Genomic DNA, 20,369 nt, shown 5'->3' with positions numbered 1-20,369 from the left:
CCATTCTCCCCCTCTTGCAGGAGAACGACTGGATGTGCTACATAGACCTCAAGGATGCATACTACCACATCTTGATGGACAGACGATCCAGGAGTTTTCTCTGCTTCAGGCTAGGAGCCAGCCATTACCAATTCAGGGTCCTCCCCTTTGGTCTCACCACGGCCCCCCGGGTGTTCACCAAAGTGTTAACAGTGGTAGCGGCCCACCTGAGACTCCAGGGAATTCAGGTCTTTCCATACCTGGATGACTGGCTCCTGACTGCCCCCACAAGGCATCTACTCTGCACAGCCAGGAATTTCTTTCTTCGACTAGCTCCCCGGCTGGGGATCACGATCCTTGCTGGAAAATCCTCCCTGCTCCCGACTCGGATCATAGATTTTATCAGAGCCAGGTTGGACACAAACCAGCTCTTAGCCTTCTTAACTCCAGACCGGATGCAATCTCTAAGACTCCATGTGCAGGCCATTCTTCATTGCCCAGCCCCTCTGGCGGAATTGGTCCTGAGGGCCCTAGGCTCGATGGTGGCTACCATCAATCTCCTTCCCATGGCGCGCCTAAATATGAGGATTCTGCAATGGACCCTCCAAGTCCAATGGTCCTTCCTGCGTTATCCCCTGTGCCATCCTGTCCCTGTCAGCAGGGTTTGCAGGAGAGCCCTCTTATGATGGCTCAAGTCTCCGGACCTCCAAAAGGGGCGCCCCTTCTCTGTGTCTCCTCCCCTAGCCACGGTGACCACGGACGCCTCTCGCCTCGGGTGGGTGGGGGGGCATTGTTTGGGCAGGACCGTCCAAGGCACGTGGAACCAGACGGAGACCTCACTGCATATCAATGTCCTAGAGATGAGGGCGGTGCTGTTAGCATTGCAAGCACTTCAGAGCCTTCTTCCCGTCGGGACTATTGCGATCCAAACGGACAATATGTCAGTAGTTTGGTATATCAACAAACAAGGGGGAACCAGGTCCTATCCACTTTGTCGAGTGGCCATGAGAGTTTGGGAATGGTAGCGGACAAATTGAGTCGCACCATCCTCTCGCTGTACGAGTGGTCTCTGAATCCCAAAGTAGCGAAGCAGATCTTCTCCAAATGGGGTCAACCTTGTTGCGATCTTTTTGCCTCTCTTTCAAACACGAAGTGCAACACCTACTTCACTCTTATTCCCCCACCCGGGGGATCACCAAGAGACGCTCTGGTGCATGCTTGGCCACCCGGTCTACTTTATGCTTACCCACCTCTTCCCCTGATGCTGAAGTTTCTGCAGAAAGCCAGACTGTTGGGGAGCACAATAATCCTCATTGCCACATTCTGGCCTCATCAGGCATGGTTCCCATATCTATGGTCTCATCTAGTGAATCCTCCCTGGATTCTGGATCCTGTCCCGGATCTGATATCTCACCCTTTGGGCTTGCCAGCCCCGAACCTGGACAACCTCAAGCTCGCGGCTTGATTGATCCAGTTCCACTGTTAGCTAGGACTCCCGGTATCTCTTTCCCGGTCAAAGCGATCCTAGTATCTGCTCACAAGCAGTCTACTAGGAAAGTTTATTGTAACAAATGGAAACGCTTTTCTATTTGGGCAGAACATCAGAAACTAGATCCTTTTACAGCTCCGTTACCAGTTGTGCTGGATTTTCTGTCAGGATTATTTGATCAGGGTGCTAGCTCTTCCACAGTCAAAGTCCAATTGGCGGCAATCGCTCTTTACCATGTTGGATGTGATCTTGGGCCTTTGACCTCATCCAGATTGTGTAGGGCCTTCTTAAAAGGCACCTTCTTACTAAGACCTCCGGGTGAAGGATGTAATTCCTCCTTGGGACTTATCGCTGGTACTCCAGGCTTTAACAGCTTCTCCCTTTGAGTCTGCTGCTTTGGTAGATCTCAAATTCTTATCCTGGAAAACGGCTTTTCTGGTTGCTATTACTTCGGCGAAAAGGGTTTCGGAACTTCAAGCCCTTTGTGCCAAGCCACCGTACTTGACTTTCCACAAGGATAGGGTGTTCCTCAGGACCAATCCCTCTTTTCTGCCCAAAATTGCTTCCGAATCTAACATCAGCCAGTCTTTTAATTTGCCAGTCTTCTTTCCCAATTACCAAAGTAAAGGCGAATGCAAGTTACACTCTTTGGATGTACACAGACAGTTAAAATTCTATTTGCACAGGACAGCCGGTCATAGGCAATCAGACCAGCTGTTTGTGTCCTTTGCTAAATCCAGTTTGGGGAAATCTGTTTCTAAAGTCACACTGTCCAGGTGGATTTCCCAGTGTATTCTCCTGGCTTATGAGAGTTCTGGCCGGCCTGCTCCTCATGGAGTCCATGCCCATTCTACTCGGTCTGTTTCTACCTCTGCTGCTTTTCGAGCTAGAGTTTCGTTGGATGACATTTGCTCTGCTGCCACGTGGGCTACTTCTCATACATTTATAAACCACTATAAGTTGGATCTGGTTTCCAGAGGGAGAGCATCCTTTGGTTCTGCAGTGCTCCGGGAACATCCTTCCATAAGGGCCTCCCAAGATTCGGGTAGCTGGGGACTCTGTCCCATAGGTTGATGCACAAATGAAGTTAACTACTTCAGATTAAGAAGTTATGTACTCACCATAACGTTCCATCTGAGTAGGTAAACTTCATTTGTCAGCAACCGTCCCTCCCTCTGTCCCCCTGTCCTCTTCGGATGTTCATAGATATTCCTGCTTCATGGTGGATTATATCCAGTTTACACTAGGCAGGTTGTGATTGCAGGTCTTGCTTTTAGGCAAACTCGATCTGAGGTCAGGAAGGGATGGCAGGGAATTATGGGTAAGGGGAGGAGCTTGGAGCTCAGATCTTAACTGTTGAAAACTGCTGGCTCGGATCCGATGTGGATCCGATAACCCATAGATTGCTGACAAATTAAGTTTACCTACTCAGATGGAACATTATAGTGAGTACATAACTTCTTATTTTTGTACAGTATTGGTACTTGTACTGGATGTGGGGCTCTGCAGACTGTATTTGAAAGATTCCTGGTGGTACTTTTTATTTGCACTGCATTAGAACTTTGTCATCTTTAATTGCTTGAATTTTGTGGCTAGCGAGACTTTCTTCTGACTAAAAAAAAAAAAAATATTTTCAAGAGTTGTATCCCATTCAACTATTGTCTGTTTTCTTCAAGTGTAGCTTGGGGTGGGGCAAAGGGAGCAGTCACCGTGGGTGCAAAGTGCTGTGGGCTGTGATCGGCAGATGCCATGCGATCGGTCTTTAGTGAATTACTGGCATTCAGAAATGAATGCTCTCATTCCATTTGCACTTAGAAGTGAAGCACTTTAGTTTTCTGTATGTAGCATGAAGTGTAGCAGCTGCCTCATTACAAAAAGTCGCAAGTGATTTGCTACAATTTTAAATGGAGAATAAGAGCTTTATTATTATTTTTTTGAGTCAGAGTTGAGGAGTGTAAGAACAGATCTGTATAGTTACTTAGGTAAGGAGCACCAGATTAGGGAATAGACTTTTTTTTGCTCCTCAACATAGATATGAGTGGGGTGGGGGACACAAGATGAAGCGACAGTAGTGGGTGCCAGAATAGCTAGCTACACCTGTGGCATCAAGACTAAGTTTTGTTTCATTAAACAACTTGATTTTGAGTGAAAAGTGGAGCAGCTTGACAGAACAGTACAGTGGTCATGAAAAGATATTACTTTTTATTTATTTTCTGTTTTATCAGATCTGGAATATTTTGGCTGTATATTATTGCAGTAATAGAATTGAATTATTACTGAATTATTTATTGGAATGAAGTTTTTGATAACTGAAGAATTCTTTTTTGGCTGTTTGGGCAGAATCCATTTATAGATTCTGCATCTGTTTTAGTATGTAATATCGGATGCACTTAAATGATATAATCATAACGAATTTGGATTCTCCTCAGTTAAATGAGCAGCAGCTGACAGATACCGCAGCTCATTTAACCTATCACATACAAGACTCCACCAACTCACCAAGTCCACTGAAAGAGGTCACATGCTGAAACTTTCAAAAAAATAATACACAGCAGTTCTTATGAAGTCCTTATTGGCTAGGACAAAACCACTCAACTCATTTTTATGCTTTGTGTTGATAAATTCTTTTTGAACATTAGAGCTCTCGACTGACTTTAGCCCTGTTATTTGGTATTGTTATAGGGCTGTTTTGTGGATGTTTGTTACAATCATACATTTATATTAATGAAAATAAACCATATTGATATAATTTTAATTGCAAACGTTATGCATCACAAACCATATTGACACAATCAATTTTAGTTCCAAACATACATCACTTAATAATCTGCACAGCTATTGCCCGTCAAACATTACATAGCTCAACTCAATTTAAGCTTTACTATAAAATCACACTTCTCTCCAAGGGCCTAATTAACTACTGTTAAGAATGTACTCATTCTTAAGCTTGAATGTGGTCTCCCCTTCTTAGTCTTACATTCAACTTACAATACCCAAATATTCCAAAGCTAGAAAACAAAATGTGCTTAAAAAGCTAACTGACTCTCACTGACACGTTAAGACTACCTTTCTCTTAAGCTTGCTAATTTTCAGGGTCCTAAACCAAGGCTACTACCCACATCTATAAAGTGGGCTCCCTATTCTCAATACCATATATGAACTAAGAAGCACACAGGATAACTGTCTCACCCAAGATTCAAAACTGTACTAGGTCTTTCTACCTTCTGAATCCAAAAACCTGGAGTCCATTATAGATTTCAAGAAAGTGCTTAAGAAGCATTGCCTCTGTGAATCTACTTGCAATTGCTTTAGAGACAATATGTCAGCCTGCATGTATACTCATTCAAAGTCTAATACCTGTCTGACATGCAATATACCTTGTGTCTTATCTCTGTATAATGTATATTATTTTCTACTGTACTAATGATGATTGCTGGCATCTAGTGTACTGATGTAAATACTGGACACATAACTTGTATTATTTTAACTATTTTTTATTTTATACTGCTGTATGAGCTTGGGTCATAATTAAAAAGGGTCAGCTAACCTGTTGACCTACTTTTGGTTATCAAAAGTAATAACAATTAAGTACATTCTATTTGTCTTCCTATTTTTTTGTAAAACCAATGGTTCTACAAACTCATAGTAGGAACCCAAATTTACACAAATAAATGTCAGTCTGGCATTTGAATTAAGGAACTATACCATTTATTTTCTGGCAGGTTACCATTGGTCGTTTGAATTAAGGAACTGTTAGCAAGCCATTTCTTGTGGTCTGTTGGTGCAATATGTGATTCCATCAGCTTCCATTATCTAACTGTGTGAATCTGAGCAAGTCACTTAACCAGATACTGCTCCCAGGCTGAGTATAAAAAAAGATCCAAGGACATCAGTGCTCTATCCCAGAAAACAAATACAAAAAAAATAAATTTGCTGAATGAATAGATTCCTATCTTAATGTACTCCCAACCTATGAAGGAAGTTACCACTACAGGTTAAGGAAACCTGACCCTGGCCACATCTGTACCAACCCCCACACACACACACACACACACCAGTATCTCTCTTGAAAGACAATGATTTTGCTAGCTATTATTGCCAGAAGGATCTCTGAGCTCCAAGCCTTGATGTACAAAGACCTTTTCCTGATCTTTCATAAGGACAAGGTATCCCTGCATACCAGTCCCACTTTTGTGCCTAAAATTGTATCTGAAATTACCCTGAATCAGGACATTCACCTACGCCCTCCCCCAAAGCCGAAAAACCAATAAGTAATCACCCTGCATTCCCTTGACTCACAGACAGCTGAGGTTTAAATTACATAAAACCAAAGAATTCAGAAAGTCTGTTCAGCTGTTTGTCTCCTAAGTAAAAGGGAAGAGAGGGGTAGACCTGTTAACAAGCAAACTGTTTCAAAATGGTTGTCTCCCCGCATTGTTTTTTTTTTTTTTTTTTACTCAAACCATGATGGGCATATCCCAGGCCAGATTAGTGCCCACTTCATATGAGCCATCATTGCCACAAAGACTTCCTTGCATGGGAAGGAAGTTACTACCTAGGCTATCCATGAGGTTTAAATGCTGCTTCTTCTTCAAGCACTGGGGGCAATATCTAGGGCCAGAGCAAGGTTTGCTTTTGCTACTCTGCAAGTCTCATATCCATATAACTGTTATCCTCCTCCAGACATTGGGCTTTGAGAAACTCCCCACATATATGGAATGCAACAGTGAATATAACAATGAACACAGAGATGTTTGAGTAGATTCATGGTTGCATTCCAGATGCCCATACTCCTCCTCCCCTCCCTTGCTTACCTTCTTTCTGTCTCCCTATGGGTTGGAGTGACTCCCTAGTTCCCATTAGGTATCTTCTGTTTCACTTCTTACCAGATCTCCATCCAACCTTTGTCTGTGTACTTCCTGGAGAGGGAGATTGGGGTCCTTTGGGGGTGGAATTGGAGTAGTTGGGACTGTACCATGTGGTCCATTTGAGCACTGACACCGAGGTATTTTCCCTGACTGTTGTTGAGGGCAAGAAAAGTATGAAGGTGGCATTAGCTGGTGTGCCCTTTATAACACTAATACCCTAACACCTTGGTGAAAGTGCTTTGTCCAAAATCATGGGGATGGTAATACTCTGTGTCTTGCTAGTCAGGGCTACCTACACACAGAATATTCCAAATGTGAGGGCTACAACAGTAACAGTCCTCAAGCATCTGCATTTATTGTGCGTTCCTACTCAACTGTACTAGCACCTTAATTTAAAGATCTTTAAAAGGGCTTTATATTATTACCATTATTATTTATTTTTTGTAAGCTGTTATGGTTATACAGCATCATTTGTCAACAAATTCAGTTATAACATTCGATACTTCTGTTATAAAAACACAAATACTTAGATTAAAAGAGAACAAGGAGGTGTAGAGTAAGGTTCAAAAGAAGTTATATCCTTGGCTGTTACCTACTGCAAGTCCTCAATGAGAGATATTGTACCTTTGTTTGTTTACAGGTCTACCTACAGCAACTGCTGCCAAGATAAAATGGCAGAACTACAAAGACTAGCGCAGGTGAAATAAGACAACTGCCACTTCCTTTTGGCCTTTATATAATCAAACTGGCAACTTAATAATAAAAAAAAACAGATAACTAGTTGCTTTGATTCAAGGCCAAATGACTTGCCTGTGTGACCTAAGTGCACAACTGAAAGGAAAATGCAAACCTATTCATTCAAATTGTTATACACCTGCACTCCACAGCATTGGTTTGTCTGACCTAAAGCTATATTTTGACCGAAGCTGGTTTTGCACCAAATTATAAGTAAAGCAGTAGTTTCACACTCCAAGCCCGTGGGCCATATGTAGCCCATTAGCAACTTTAATTCAATCTGTGAAGCACAAACTTCTCCCACTTCTGTTAAAATGAATCAAAATAAAACTCCGGTCAGATTATGATCCCAACCACATTGAAAGTGCTTGTCTTTGTGGCTTGGTTTGCTGATAGCAGTGACTTTCTCAAATCGGCTTAGCTGTGCAGCCATTGAGAGACTTTGAGCTCTAAACAGGTCATTCTGCTATTGGTTTGTTTTAGTTACAGGATGCAGCTGCCCAGGAGATTACCTCATACTCCTGCATGATTCATATATAAACTGATTCACGCATCTGTATACGAGGGGTGAATCACTTGGCATATTAAACACAAAACAGTGAGTTTCATACAACAAATGATTCACACCTCTCCATTTGAGGTTCATTTTCCATGGTATATGAAATCTTCAACAACTTGAGATATGTAATGCAAATTGGGCAAGAAATTATTAATTTCACAGTCATGGGGTAGTGTGTGTGCGTACATATGTGAATGTGACTGATAAGTGTTTGTGTTCGTGTGTGTGAATGTGAATGACACTGCTGTATGTGTAAATGAATGTGAATATGTGAATGTGACTGCTGAGCGTTTGCGTGCGTCTTAAATGACTGTTATTTTGGTCACATTTTTTTTTCCCTCAGCATTGGTCTGGTGGCATTGTCTTGGTGGACTCCTCCTCATCCAGTCCTTGAGCTGTTTGAGATCAAGACCACTGGAATTAAAGGGGCAAGGGGCACACATATCATTAGCCCATTTCCTCTACTTCATTCTCATTTCTGCTACTTCCTATTCAGAATTAAGTCCTTTACTTTGATGCAACTATTATTCACTCACTCAGCAGTTGGAAGTACTGTGCAGAGCAGGTGTATCTCAAGACTCTGTGAGCCTGTATGCATATGAATTATGCTTGCATGGTACAGTGTATTAACTCCCGTTTAGGCTGATATTTGTTTATATGTCTCTTGCAAAAAAAAAAAAAATGTGATGCATGTGGGACAGTTGTACTTATATGGACTTTTAATCTACATTATTTGTATTTTTTGTTGCTGATCATATTACATGAAAACTTTGTACTTTCATTTGTCCTTAAGCTAATTATTTGGTTTTAAATCTAATAGTCATTTAAAGCAATCATTTCAACTTCAACAACATATGATTTTTATCTGTTAACTGTGACAGCTCATCTAAATGACAAGTAGGAATCTGTGAAGCTCAGTATTTTACTTTCAAAATATAGCTGTTTTTTATGATGAAAGAAATTAGAAATTGATGTAGAAGAAAAGGATATAATGTCCTGTGATTATTTTTGTCCTCTGAAATGCCTACATTTTTGTTGTACTGTTGCCTATGCCCTGTATATGTTTCAAGCCTTCCAGGTCGAAAGTTTTGTACACTCTGTCTGTGCGAGTGGTTATTATTTAGTCTTTTTGCTTTCAAGTTATTTTGTTCATAGTCATTTTACTTCCATACCTGTCAGCCATTGAATTTTTTATATGTGTCTTGAACCCATTTGTTTACTTGTACTGTGTGTCTCCAGTACACAGGTGAAAGGCAACCAGATGGGCTGTCATCCAGGCAGCCATTGAGGTGTTTTTTTGTCTTTGCCAGTATCCCAGCAATGAAGGCATTTATGTTATAGCCCTAATCCTGACTCTGGTGGCTGCATATACATCACCAAAGACATTTTACTTTCTTCTCTAGTTTGTGCATGCTTCCATTTACAAGCTAAAAGGGATACTGTCAGCCCCTCTGGAAAAACAAATCCATGTCCCTGATCTTGACCATGATCAGAACTACTACTCCCTTCTCTTAAGGATTTATGAAGTGGCACTGGCAATTTACTGTCATCCTCTCCCATCCAACTCTTTCCAGTCCCCTAACCTCTAGTGGAACTTAGGGCCTTCTGAAATGAAAAGTGTGGAGCAGGAAGTTGTCATACACCTGGAAATAGATAAAGGATCCCCAGGGCATGGCTTAACTGCTGTCAGATTATTAAAATTATGTAACTTTTCTTGCAGAAGATAGAATAGGTAACATCACTCTAACTCTGTTTTTCCTTTAGGGATTCCAGGCGACCCAAGCATTGTATTGAATTAGGTTCTCAGCCAGTGGGGATGGTAAGAATTAATAAAAATATCGTGGTTGGATGCTCGCAAGAAACTCTGCATGGGTTTACTCAGAAGGTAAGAATTGTTATCCTTTTTAAAACAATAACTCTTACAGTTTTATGCAAATGTTTATAATGCTGAGGAAATAACCAGTTGGCTTTATATAGCACAGCACGATGCTTCAGAGATCATCCACGTGCAACTAACAATGGGCAAAACTGCAATTCAAATTGTAGCTTGCTACAGATCACCCACCATGTCCCAGGATCCCCATTCTGCATTTCTGAAAACACTGGCAAACATAAAGATCCTATCAAACACCCTGATATTGGGTGATTTCAATTACCCAAACATTAACTGGGAGAACTACTCAAGTACTAACTCCCTTGCCCAACATTTCCTAGAATTTATAAACTCAAATGCCCTGGATCAACTGGTCAACACTCCCACCAGAGGTGACAACATATTGGACCTGGTCATCTCCAACATGGGCGACCGGTGTTCCACACCAGGAGGTCAACCCCTCGCTGGTTAGCTCTGACCATAAACAAATCACTTTGGATATCCACATTCTGCCCCCACCCCCGGACAAGGAAACCACTGTGAAAAACCTTTCAAAAGCAAACTTCACGTTACTTAAGACCAAGATGGAAAGTTTCAAAGATCCAATGCTGAAGGATAACACTGTCCAAGCTGCAAAATCCTTTACTAATGCATTCTACGGGCACCTAAAATAATGCATGGATTGTTATCCCAAGCAAAACCAAGACTTACTTCTCCAAGAAAAGGAAACCAATCTGGTGGACTCCTGCCATAAACAAGCTATACAGTAGAAGGAGGAGACTAGTACAGAAAAGAGTAAAATCCCAAGAAGGGAAGACATCCTTGATCAGTATCAGCAAGAAACCACGATCCCTCATAAAATCATCCAAGGCAAGCTTTGAAAGAAAAATTGACAGGGGCTCCAAAGATAACGACAAGGCATTCTTTAGCTATGTCAAGAATCTAAGTGGCAATTCTCAGATCTCCTCGGAGTTGGTGCGGAATGGCACACAATACACTGAACCGACCGATATCGCCAACATCATGGCAGACAGGTTCAACGCAAACTTCACCCTCCTCTCACCCCCAAAAGGACCCATAACCATACCAGAAGAATGTACAGTCCCTGAAATCACAGACACTCAGGTGAAAACAGCCCTCTGCAAAGCCAAAAACACAGCATCAATGGGACCGAACAGTGTCCCAGGCTGCGTCCTACATGAGCTCAAAGATGAACTAACCCCTCACCTAAACACACTGTTCGAACTCAGCCGCTCCACAGGTTACGTACCCATAGAGTGGTGCACAGCAACAGTTATTCCACCCCACAAAGGTGGAGCCACAACAGACCCCGGGAACTATCTCCCTATAAGCCTGAGTAGCTTGGTCTGCAAGGCTATGGAGCGCATCATCATGAAACTCATTAATGGAGACATTGGGAACCTCCAAACACTGGATCCTACCCAGTTCGACTTTGTTAAGGGCAGATCATGCCTCCTAAACCTGGTAGACTTCTTTGAGACAGTTACCAAGGCTATAGACGAGGGGAAAGGTGGTACACACAGCCTACCTAGACCTCGCAAAGGCCTTCAACACCATTCCCCATTCTGGTATTATTGACACGCTCACCAACCTGAACATAAACCCCTACGTCACAAGATGGGTTGCCAGCTGGCTCACAGACAGAATCCACATGGTGAGAGTTGCGGGAGCTAGGTCTGACTCCAAATTGGTGGCATTCCCCAGGGCTCAGTCCTAGGACCCCTCCTGTTTGGCATATAATTCTCAGAGGTACAGGCAAGCATAGGAGGACTATGGCTGACCAGGTTCGCAGATGACTGCAAACTAGGGGCTGTAATTGACTCTCTGGCTGACACAGACATCCTCCAAAAGGGTCTCACTGATACAGATACCTGGTGTCAAAATCATGGCCTCAAGCTAAATGCCAAAAAGTACATAGTCATCCCCTTTGGAAAAAAACAAGATACCCACAAACTACCACATAGGTGGTAGTCCCCTAAATATGGAAGACGTAATAAGGGATCTGGGGACCCAAGTAGATAGTAATTTCTCCTTTGATAATCACATTGCCAGAGTGGTTAGAAAATCATTCTACGTGGTCCACCTAATCACAAAAGGGTTCGCATCCAGATCAAAAGAGGTCATTGTACACCTCTACTCATCCCTCATCAGACCCATCTTAGAGTACAACGCCCCATTTGAGATGTACCTTACAAGACACCTGCAACAGCTGGAAAGACCACAGAAGTACCTCATCAAGAGGATCACTGGCTTCAAACAGATGCCCTATGCAGCTCGACTGAAGAAACTCCAGTTGTACTTGGTTGCATACCGCCTACTCAGAGGTGATCTCTGCCTGACATACAAGGCCATGTCCAACCCAGAATTGATGGACATGCTCCACCTAAAGAAAACCTTATCCCCTCGAGCCACACGCTCTAGGTATCTAAATCTCACCACAACAATAAATACGATGTGCTGGAGGGATAGATTCCTGTCCCAGAGACTTCCCATGCTTTGGAACAAGATTCCAGTCTACATTAGGCAGAGCTCCTCGCTAACACTCTTCAAGCGAAACTTTGATGAGTGGATGGGAAACAGAAAGTTTACCCTGGGGATCACTTCAGTGGCTGTGCTGGACAGAGGCATAGGGAACTAATCTAAGGGGGGTGGCGAAAGCCAACAAATTCTGACTAGGCTTATAAATGCCTTTGGGCAGATAGCCTAGTACCTACCTATGAACCTATAGCAAGAGCTGATTTCTCTATGGAGAAAATGTTTAGCCAGTATTGTAAATGTATGACATGATGTCCTTCCTTTAATCACTGTTGTAGTATTTCTTACAGTAAGGATATCCTTCCAAGGATAGCCATATGTCTGGCCAACATACCAAAGCCGTGGACCCTTCTAAGTAGCATATGTACAGTTAGACATATGTCTTACATCTGAGGTGTAAGGTACGCAAGTGACATACGAGTGCCAAATCCTGAAAACTTCTTTGCCACCAGTCTGAACACTGTGTTTGAATTCTGTCTGAAAATCATTAGTCTCCTATGACCTCTGAGCCTGGGCCAGATAAGTACCCCATCAGGGTCTTTTCCTTTTTGTTACTCAGTGTGAGTTTTATTGAAGGTACATGCCATCCAGATAGGGTATTACGACTGTGGGAGGCAGATTTCCCACAGTGAGAGACACAAGAAATGCTTTTTTTGTTTGGTTGCAGAACATTACCACAAACAGTGTGCTATTTGCTAAGACCCTGTGCAGCTGTCTGTCTTCCCTTTCTGTATATCTAGAAAACCAGTGATTGAAGTTACTTGCTTAAGGAACCATGGCTTCTGAATCCACCAGCCCCAATGTCTAGTTGCCTTTGAAAAAGAAGACAAAAGGTTGTGAATGGAGACTTCTGCTATCCAGCCTCTTCCAGACGCCTCTGTAGGGTCAGATGAAGTGCCTGAGGACTATGTGCTTTCTGTGCCTGCTGCTTCTGTCTCTACTCCATTGGAGGCCAACACAGAGCAAGCCGTTCACATGTCCTCTGAGACTTAGCTGATGTGCTGTACGGACAAGAAAGGAAAACCACTGTTGCTAATTTCTGAAGGACCTAGGAGGATTCCACAGATACGTTTTGGGGAGGAAATACCGGTTTCTTATTTACAGCTAAGGCAGGGTTCAAAATCTTTTAAGTTTGTTAGGGCTGAGGTTCCTGTAAAAAAAAAAAAAAAAAGAAACAACACTAGGGACAAGGTTTCACCCAAAGTATTTTCAAAGCTGTTATAACTTTAAAACTTCCACAGGGTCTGTTAGTCCCTTCTCTTGTTGGTCTTTCTCCTCCTTCTTCCACTTCTTCTAAAAGACCTATGGATTCTGATTCATCTGATGCGGATTTGGATTCTGGGGAGAAATTTTGGACTTATTCCTCCCAGATTATCTCTTCTCTGGCTTTGGGATCTAATGAAGAGGATACTTTCTCTCCTGACTCCATGGTTGAAGAGCTTTCTTTTAAAGACACCATTATGCAAATGATGAAACATTTTCATTGGGAAAGTTCCCAGATGTCTGATGACCAGAAGAGATGATATGATTTTTTTCAGCTGTATTCTCCCAGACCCTCTGCAGTTCCTCCTGTTTTGGAAGAGCTTGCAGACATTTTTACATCTGCTTCCAAAGGCTCTTCTACAAAAAAAAAAAGACAGATTCTATAATGTTACTGAGGCTTAGAAATTTATGTGTAAAAAAACCCTCATCAGAGCCTTCTGTGATTTCCCTCTCAACTGAAAAACTTATTAAACTGCTTGCCTCTTCCAAACTCTTACCTTTTTACAAGGTTAGTATAGCTTTGGAGGAATTGTTTTACAACAGTGCCCCTTCCCCGATGCACAGTATCAAGGCCTGCCCATACCCCACCCAACAGTCTGCACATGGCCATTACTTCTTCACTATAGTTGAATAAACATGAAGATGGTTCATAGGTTTATACTAGGCTATCTGCCCTAAGGCATTTATAAGCCTAGCCCAAATTTTTGTGGCTTACGCCACCCCTTATATGAAAAAATACTGTGCCCATTAGTTTGTTGTGCCTCTGTCCAGCAGTGACACAGATATGATTCCCGGGGTAAACCTACGATCTCCCATCCACAGGTCTAGATTTCTCTTGAACAGAGTCAGCGAGGTGCTCTGCCTCACATGGACCGGGATTTTATTCCACAGCATAGGGAGTCTCTGAGTGATAAATCTATCCCTCCAGCACGTCCTATTTATATCCGTGCTAAGGTTTAAGTCGCTTGCTCTAGTGGTTTTGGTGGATTTGGATTTTTTGAGGTGGAGCATGTCCATTAATTCCGGGTTGGACATGGCCTTGTATGTCAGGCACATGTCACCTCTGAGCAGATGGTATGCGACTGAATAGAGCTGGAGTTTCTTCAATCTGGCAGCATATGACAAATTTTGGAGTCCCTTTATCCTTTTGGTGAGGAACTTTTGGGGTCTCTCCAATTGCTGCAGATGTCGGGTGAGATGCATCCCGAATGGGGCATTGTACTCGATCATTGGTCTGATAAGTGAAGAGTACAGGGGAACAATGACCTCACTAGATCTGGATGTGAATCCCTTCATGATCAGGTGGGCAATGTAGAAGGTCTTTCTAACCACTTTAGCAATGTGAGTGTCAAAAGAAAGGCCACTGTCAACCTGGGTCCCCAGGTCCCTGATAACCTCTTCTGTGCTTAGTGGATTGCCACCTATATGGTAGCTTGGGGTTACCTTGTTTTTCCCGAAGGGTATGACTATACATTTTTGGCGTTTAACTTCAGGCCATGGCTCTGGCACCAGCTATCTGTTTCCGTGAGTCCCTTCTGAAGGATATCCGTGTCCGATGCACTTTCCACTATGGCCCAGTTTGCAGTCGTCTGCAAACTTTGTCAGCCAAAGTCCTCCCATGTTGGCCTGTACTTCTGAGAAGTAGATGCCAAACAATAGGGGGCCAAGGACCGAGCCCTGTGGGACACCGCTTGTGACCGGCTTGGAGTCTGACACAGCGCCAGCAACTCTAACCCTGTGGGTTCTGTCCTTAAGCCAGTTTGCAACCCACCTTGTGACATATGGGTTTACATTTAAGCTGGTAAGTTTTTCTACAATACCCGAGTGGGGTATTGTGTCGAAAGCCTTTGCAAGGTCAAGGTAGGCTGTATGGACTGCCTTTCCCTCATCAATGGCCTTGGTGACTGTTTCGAAGAAGTCGACCAAGTTCAAAAGGCATGATCTTCCCTTGACGAAGCCAAACTGGGTCGGGTCCAATGTCTGCAAGACCCTATATCTTTGTTTATGAGCTCCATTATGATCCTCTCCATAGCTTTGCAGACTAGACTTGTTAAGCTTATGGGGCGGTAATTACCAGGGTCCGTGAGGCGCCGCCTTTGTGGAGTGGGACCACAGTTGCCGTCGCCACTCCTTGGGCACGTATCCTGTGGTAAGGCTGAGATTAAACAGCTGCCTTATGTGCGGGTTTAATTCCTCATTTAGCTCGTGTAGCACACAGCCGGGGACACCATCCGGTCCCATTGATGCTGTGTTTTTAGCTTTAGAGAGAGCAGCTTTCACCTGCGCATTTGAGATGTCCGGGAGGCTACACTCGGCTGGGATAGTTATCTCTCCTTTAGGGGAGAGGGGTGAAGTTTGCACTGAACCTGTCTGCCAGTATGTTGGCAATGTCTGTGGGTTCAGTGATTTTTGTATCATTTTGGACTAATTCTGAGCATATCTGGGAGTTTCCACCCAGGTTCCTAACATAGCTGAAAAAGGCCTTATGATTGTCCTTTGAATCCATGGCAATTTTTCTCTCAAAATTGGCCTTAGTTGATTTTATGAGTGCTCGTATTTTTTACTAATAATGATCAGGGTGACTTCCCTTTTATGGATTTTGTTCTATCATGTAATAGCTTTCTCCTCTTATTGTAAAGTTTGTTAATCGCTGGGGTCCACCAGACTGGACGTTGCCCTTTGTGGAAAGAGTCTTGGTTTTATTTGGGATTGCCTGATCCATGCAGTCCTGGAGGTGTTCATAGAAGGCATTTGTAAGGGCTTCCGCAGCTTGGGTTGTGGTTTCCTCTGGCTCAGGGGCCTTGAAGGATACCACACCAGTCTTGAGTAGTGTGAAGTTTGCTTTAGAGAAGTTCTTCACTATGGCCTTTTTGTTTGGGGTGGGGGGATGTGGATTTCCAGTGAGATTAGTTTATGATCAGATCTCACCAATGAGGGATATACTTCCGGTGTGGAGCATTTTGTCCCCATCTTTGTGACAATGAGATCTAGTATATTTTCTCCTCTCGTGGGAACAGTGACTAGCTGTTCCATGGCATTTGAATTTATGAACTCCAGGAACCGTTGGGCTAGAAAGTTAGGGCTTGAGTAATGTTCCCAGTCTATATTCGGGTAGTTGAAGTCACCCAATATGATGGTGTTTGGAGATACATTTATACCCTCCAGTGTCTTCAGGAAGGCTGTATGGGGTTCCTGAGTTTGAGAGGGTGGCCTGTAGCATGCTACAATTTGTAGAGCAGTTTTGCCTATGGTTAGTTGCACCTGGATGGTTTCCGAAGCTTCGTGCGTTGCCACCAACCTGGACGGTAGTCCGCATGAATGTTCAGCCAGTATTTTCCAGCATGCGATAAACATTCAAAGGGGAAAATGTTATGTTTTTTCCTAACAGGGAAAAAAAACAAAAGCATTCTTGTCACTTAAAATGAACAATCATCACAATGAAGTATGGGGAGTGCACTAAAGGAAAACAGTCATTCCCCATTGTGCCTCTAGCTACATGGGTCTTACACTTGTTCTCTATTAAACTAGCAGGTTTTGCTTTCTACTTAAGGTTAGTTAAGCATTAGATTTGATAGTAGCAACACAAAAACAGCATTCACAGCAGATATGGTGTTTCATTATGAATCCATAGTCCCACCAGGGGCTCCAATATCCTAGACTTACCAACATGGGAAATCGATGCTCCACACCTATGGTCACCCCCTCATTGGTCAGGTCTGACCATAAGCTAATCACCCTTAACATCCACATCCCACCCCCCCAGTAAAGAAACCTCCATAAAAAACTTCTCCAAAGCCAATTTCATGCTACTCAAGTCAGACAAACTTCATGATACCCATGCAGACGGTAACTGAAATTTCGACTGCTGAATCCTACACTAAGGCACTGTATGAGCCACATCCATTCATGCATGAATTGTGCCATCCTAAATAGAACCAAGACTCTCTCCTCCAAAAAAAGGAAGCCAATCTGGTGGTTCCCTGCCATAAACAAATTTTACAACAAAAGGAAGAAACTGTTGCAGAAAAGAGGAAAATCCCAAGATGCAAAAAACTCCCATACCAGCCTCAGTAAGAGGCTGAGATCCCTCATAAAATCCTCCAAAGCTAGTTGCGAAAATAAAATTGCCAAAGATTCCAAAGACAACCACAAGGCATTTTATAACTATGTCAAGAATCTAAATGGCAATGCTCAGATCTGCTCTGAGCTACATCAGAATGGCAATGTCCTGGCAGATCAATTCAGTGCCAACTTCACTTCCCCTCTCACCCCCTAAACGGACCATCTCAATACCAGAAGATTGCCAAATTCCGGTAATAACAGCCACACAGGTCAAAAACGTACTCTCCAAAGCTAAGAGTACAGCATCCATGGGACCAGATGACATCCCGGGCTGTGTACTACATGAACTACAAAATGAAATTGCACCTCACCTAAGTGTCATGTTTAATCATGGCCTCACCTCAGGCTTTGTGTCCACTGAGTGGCGCACAGCTACAGTTATCCCACTCCACAAGGGGGGATCCACCTTGGATCTGGGGAACTACCCCATCAGTCTGACGAACCTGATCTGCAAGGCCATGGAACGTATTATCATGGAACTTATAAACAAAGACATTGGCAACCTTCAAACACTGGAACCCACCCAGTTTGGGTTTGTGAAGGGCCGATCTTGTCTCCTGAACCTGACTGACTTCTTCGAATCAGTCTCCAGAGCCATGGATGAGGGTAAGGTGGTCCACACAGCCTATCTGGACCTCGCCAAGGCCTTAGACACCATCCCCCACTCTGGAATCATAGATAGACTTATTAAGCTGGGCATTAATCCCTATGTCACTTGATGGGTTGCCAAATGGCTTACTGAGAGAACCCACACTGTAAAAGTAGCCGACTCCAAATCCAGCTCCAGACAAGTGGAGTACCTCAGGGTTCAGTCCTGGGACCGCTCTTGTTTGGCATCTACTTCTCTGAAGTACAGGCCAACACTAAGGGACTCTGGCTAACAAAGTTTGCAGATGACTGCAAACTGGGAGCCATTATTGAATCCCCAAATGATGTGGATACTCTACAAAAGGGCCTCACAGAAATAGATGCTTGATGCCAGAGCCATGGGCTTAAGCTCCATGCCAAGAAATGTATAGTTATCCCCTTTGGGAAAAAAACATGTACACTAAACACCAAAAGTGTGATAAGAGACTTAGGGACACAGGTGGACAGTGGTCTCACCTTCGATAACCACTTCGCCACAACAGTCAGGAAATCCTACTTTGTGGTACACCTTATCACTAAGGGCTTTTCATCCAGAAAAAAGGAGGTCATTGTTCCACTGTACTCATCCCTCATTAGACCCATTATAGAATACAACGCCCCGTTCGGTATGTACCTCTCAAGACATCTGCAATAACTGGAAAGGCCACAGAAATACCACACTAAAAGAATCACAGGCCTAAAGCAGATGCCCTACACTAACTGCCTTAAAAAACTCCAGCTATACTCTGTCACATATCGTTTGCTCAGAGGCGATCTCTGCCTATACAAGGCCATGTCAAACCCAGAGCTGTTGGACATGTTACACTTAAAGAAATCCCAATCCCTCAGTGCCACACTTGTCATTTCATCAAATGCAGTTATAATGCTTCTGATGCTTCGTCTAGGTGACTGCATCAGTAGTGTTAGTCATTAGGAGGTATTCCTGGCTTAGGCTACAATCTTTCCCTAAGGATGTGAAGGTGGAGTTATTGAACTCTTCTTTAGATATCCAAAATATGTCTGGTTCTGCTGCTGCTAATCTTTTTAAAGCCCTGTAAGATAAAGGGAAGGTCATGCAAGCCCTTAAACAAATTTTCCTATCTGATGATGTCAATTTTCATTCTATTCTCAATCTACAGATCCCTTGGATGTTAAAATAGCTCGTGGTAACCAAAAAACTCTCAAGCTTCTCCCTTACCCACAATGCACCCGTCGTAAGTATCCCAGATCTCGTTTGCTGCTATTCATGTTAGATGTGGTGACCAGTTGCTCTTGAGCAGATAAGTAAAATTAAAACATTCCTCCTTTAAATCTTGCTAAATAGTGCTTTAAAGTTCTCTGTTTCTCTTTGCAAGCTTTAGCTTCTATCCCTTACCTAGTGGGTACTTTATTTTCAATTTTCTCTCACTTTTATTCTTTCCTCTTCTTTCCATACAAAAGTACCTTTGAATACTATTATTAGTATTCCCCTTTTACACTTTGTATAATATTTTTTTACCATTGTTGGTATTCCTTTGGGCATTTCTTTTGGCTCTCCAAAAAAAAAAAAAAAAAAAAAAGCTTCTATTGTTAAAAATCTTTCTCTCTTTGTTTGTTGGTTTCTGTAGTGATTGAACAGCAGAGAAAGAAAAGGCTGGCTTCAAAAAAGTGTGGGAAATGTGGCTGCAAAATTCCATATACAGACTCCCATACACTTTGTGTTTATTGTTTGGGACTCCTCCATGTCCAGGAGGATTTTTCAGTCTGCCATGCGTTCAACCATAGAGCTCTGGTTGAACACAAAAACAAATTAATTCTTAAAGGTTTACTGCCTTCGGCTTTCAGTGAGGCACTATCTGGAGCTCTTTCTCTAGATAAAAAAAGAGCAAGTCAGGATCATCAAGCCCTTTCTTCTCTTCCTCAAAGACTTCTGAAAGAGTGAAGAAGAGGCCTATCTCAGTTCCGACTTCTCCGTCGGATCCAACAATTAAGAGACCCAGACTTTCGGAACCAACTACTTCTTTGGACCTGAAGATCAAGATACAACACCCTATGGATCTGTCTAATTCTTTGCATCCAATTTGGGATAAGAAAAAGGATTCCTTGGATCTGACGCTCTCAGATCAGATAACAAAATCAACAGATTTGACTACAAGCCTACCTGGTTTATCCAGGACACAGTATTCACCATCATTGGACCCGGTTCCATTCAGAGTTCCTTCTCCCTTTCTGGAGAGGCCAAAATCACCCTCCATTATGTCCACTCATCCTTCTAGGAGTTTGACAAAAGAAGACCTGGAGGGATTGGTGAGAAAAATT

At 43.0% G+C, this 20,369-nt stretch overlaps 1 protein-coding gene across 2 annotated transcripts in view; it reads left to right on the top strand.

Annotated features, from left to right (window-relative positions):
• The window catches only part of BBS1 (Bardet-Biedl syndrome 1), a 1,329,035-nt gene that overhangs the window by 628,080 nt on the left and 680,586 nt on the right, over positions 1-20,369 (top strand). For both annotated transcript variants that reach the window (XM_044078217.1, XM_044078216.1), the window contains one exon: positions 9,395-9,515. In XM_044078217.1, the coding sequence (XP_043934152.1) occupies positions 9,395-9,515 (121 nt within the window). The remainder of the gene's footprint in view (positions 1-9,394; positions 9,516-20,369) is intronic.

Source organism: Protopterus annectens, chromosome 7.part0 (genome assembly GCF_019279795.1).
Source record: "Protopterus annectens isolate FY-2018-M chromosome 7.part0, PAN1.0, whole genome shotgun sequence".
NCBI classification, from domain to species: Eukaryota; Metazoa; Chordata; order Ceratodontiformes; family Protopteridae; genus Protopterus; species Protopterus annectens.
The sequence above is the reverse complement of the archived record's forward strand: the minus strand, read 5'-3'. Positions and strand labels throughout refer to the sequence as shown.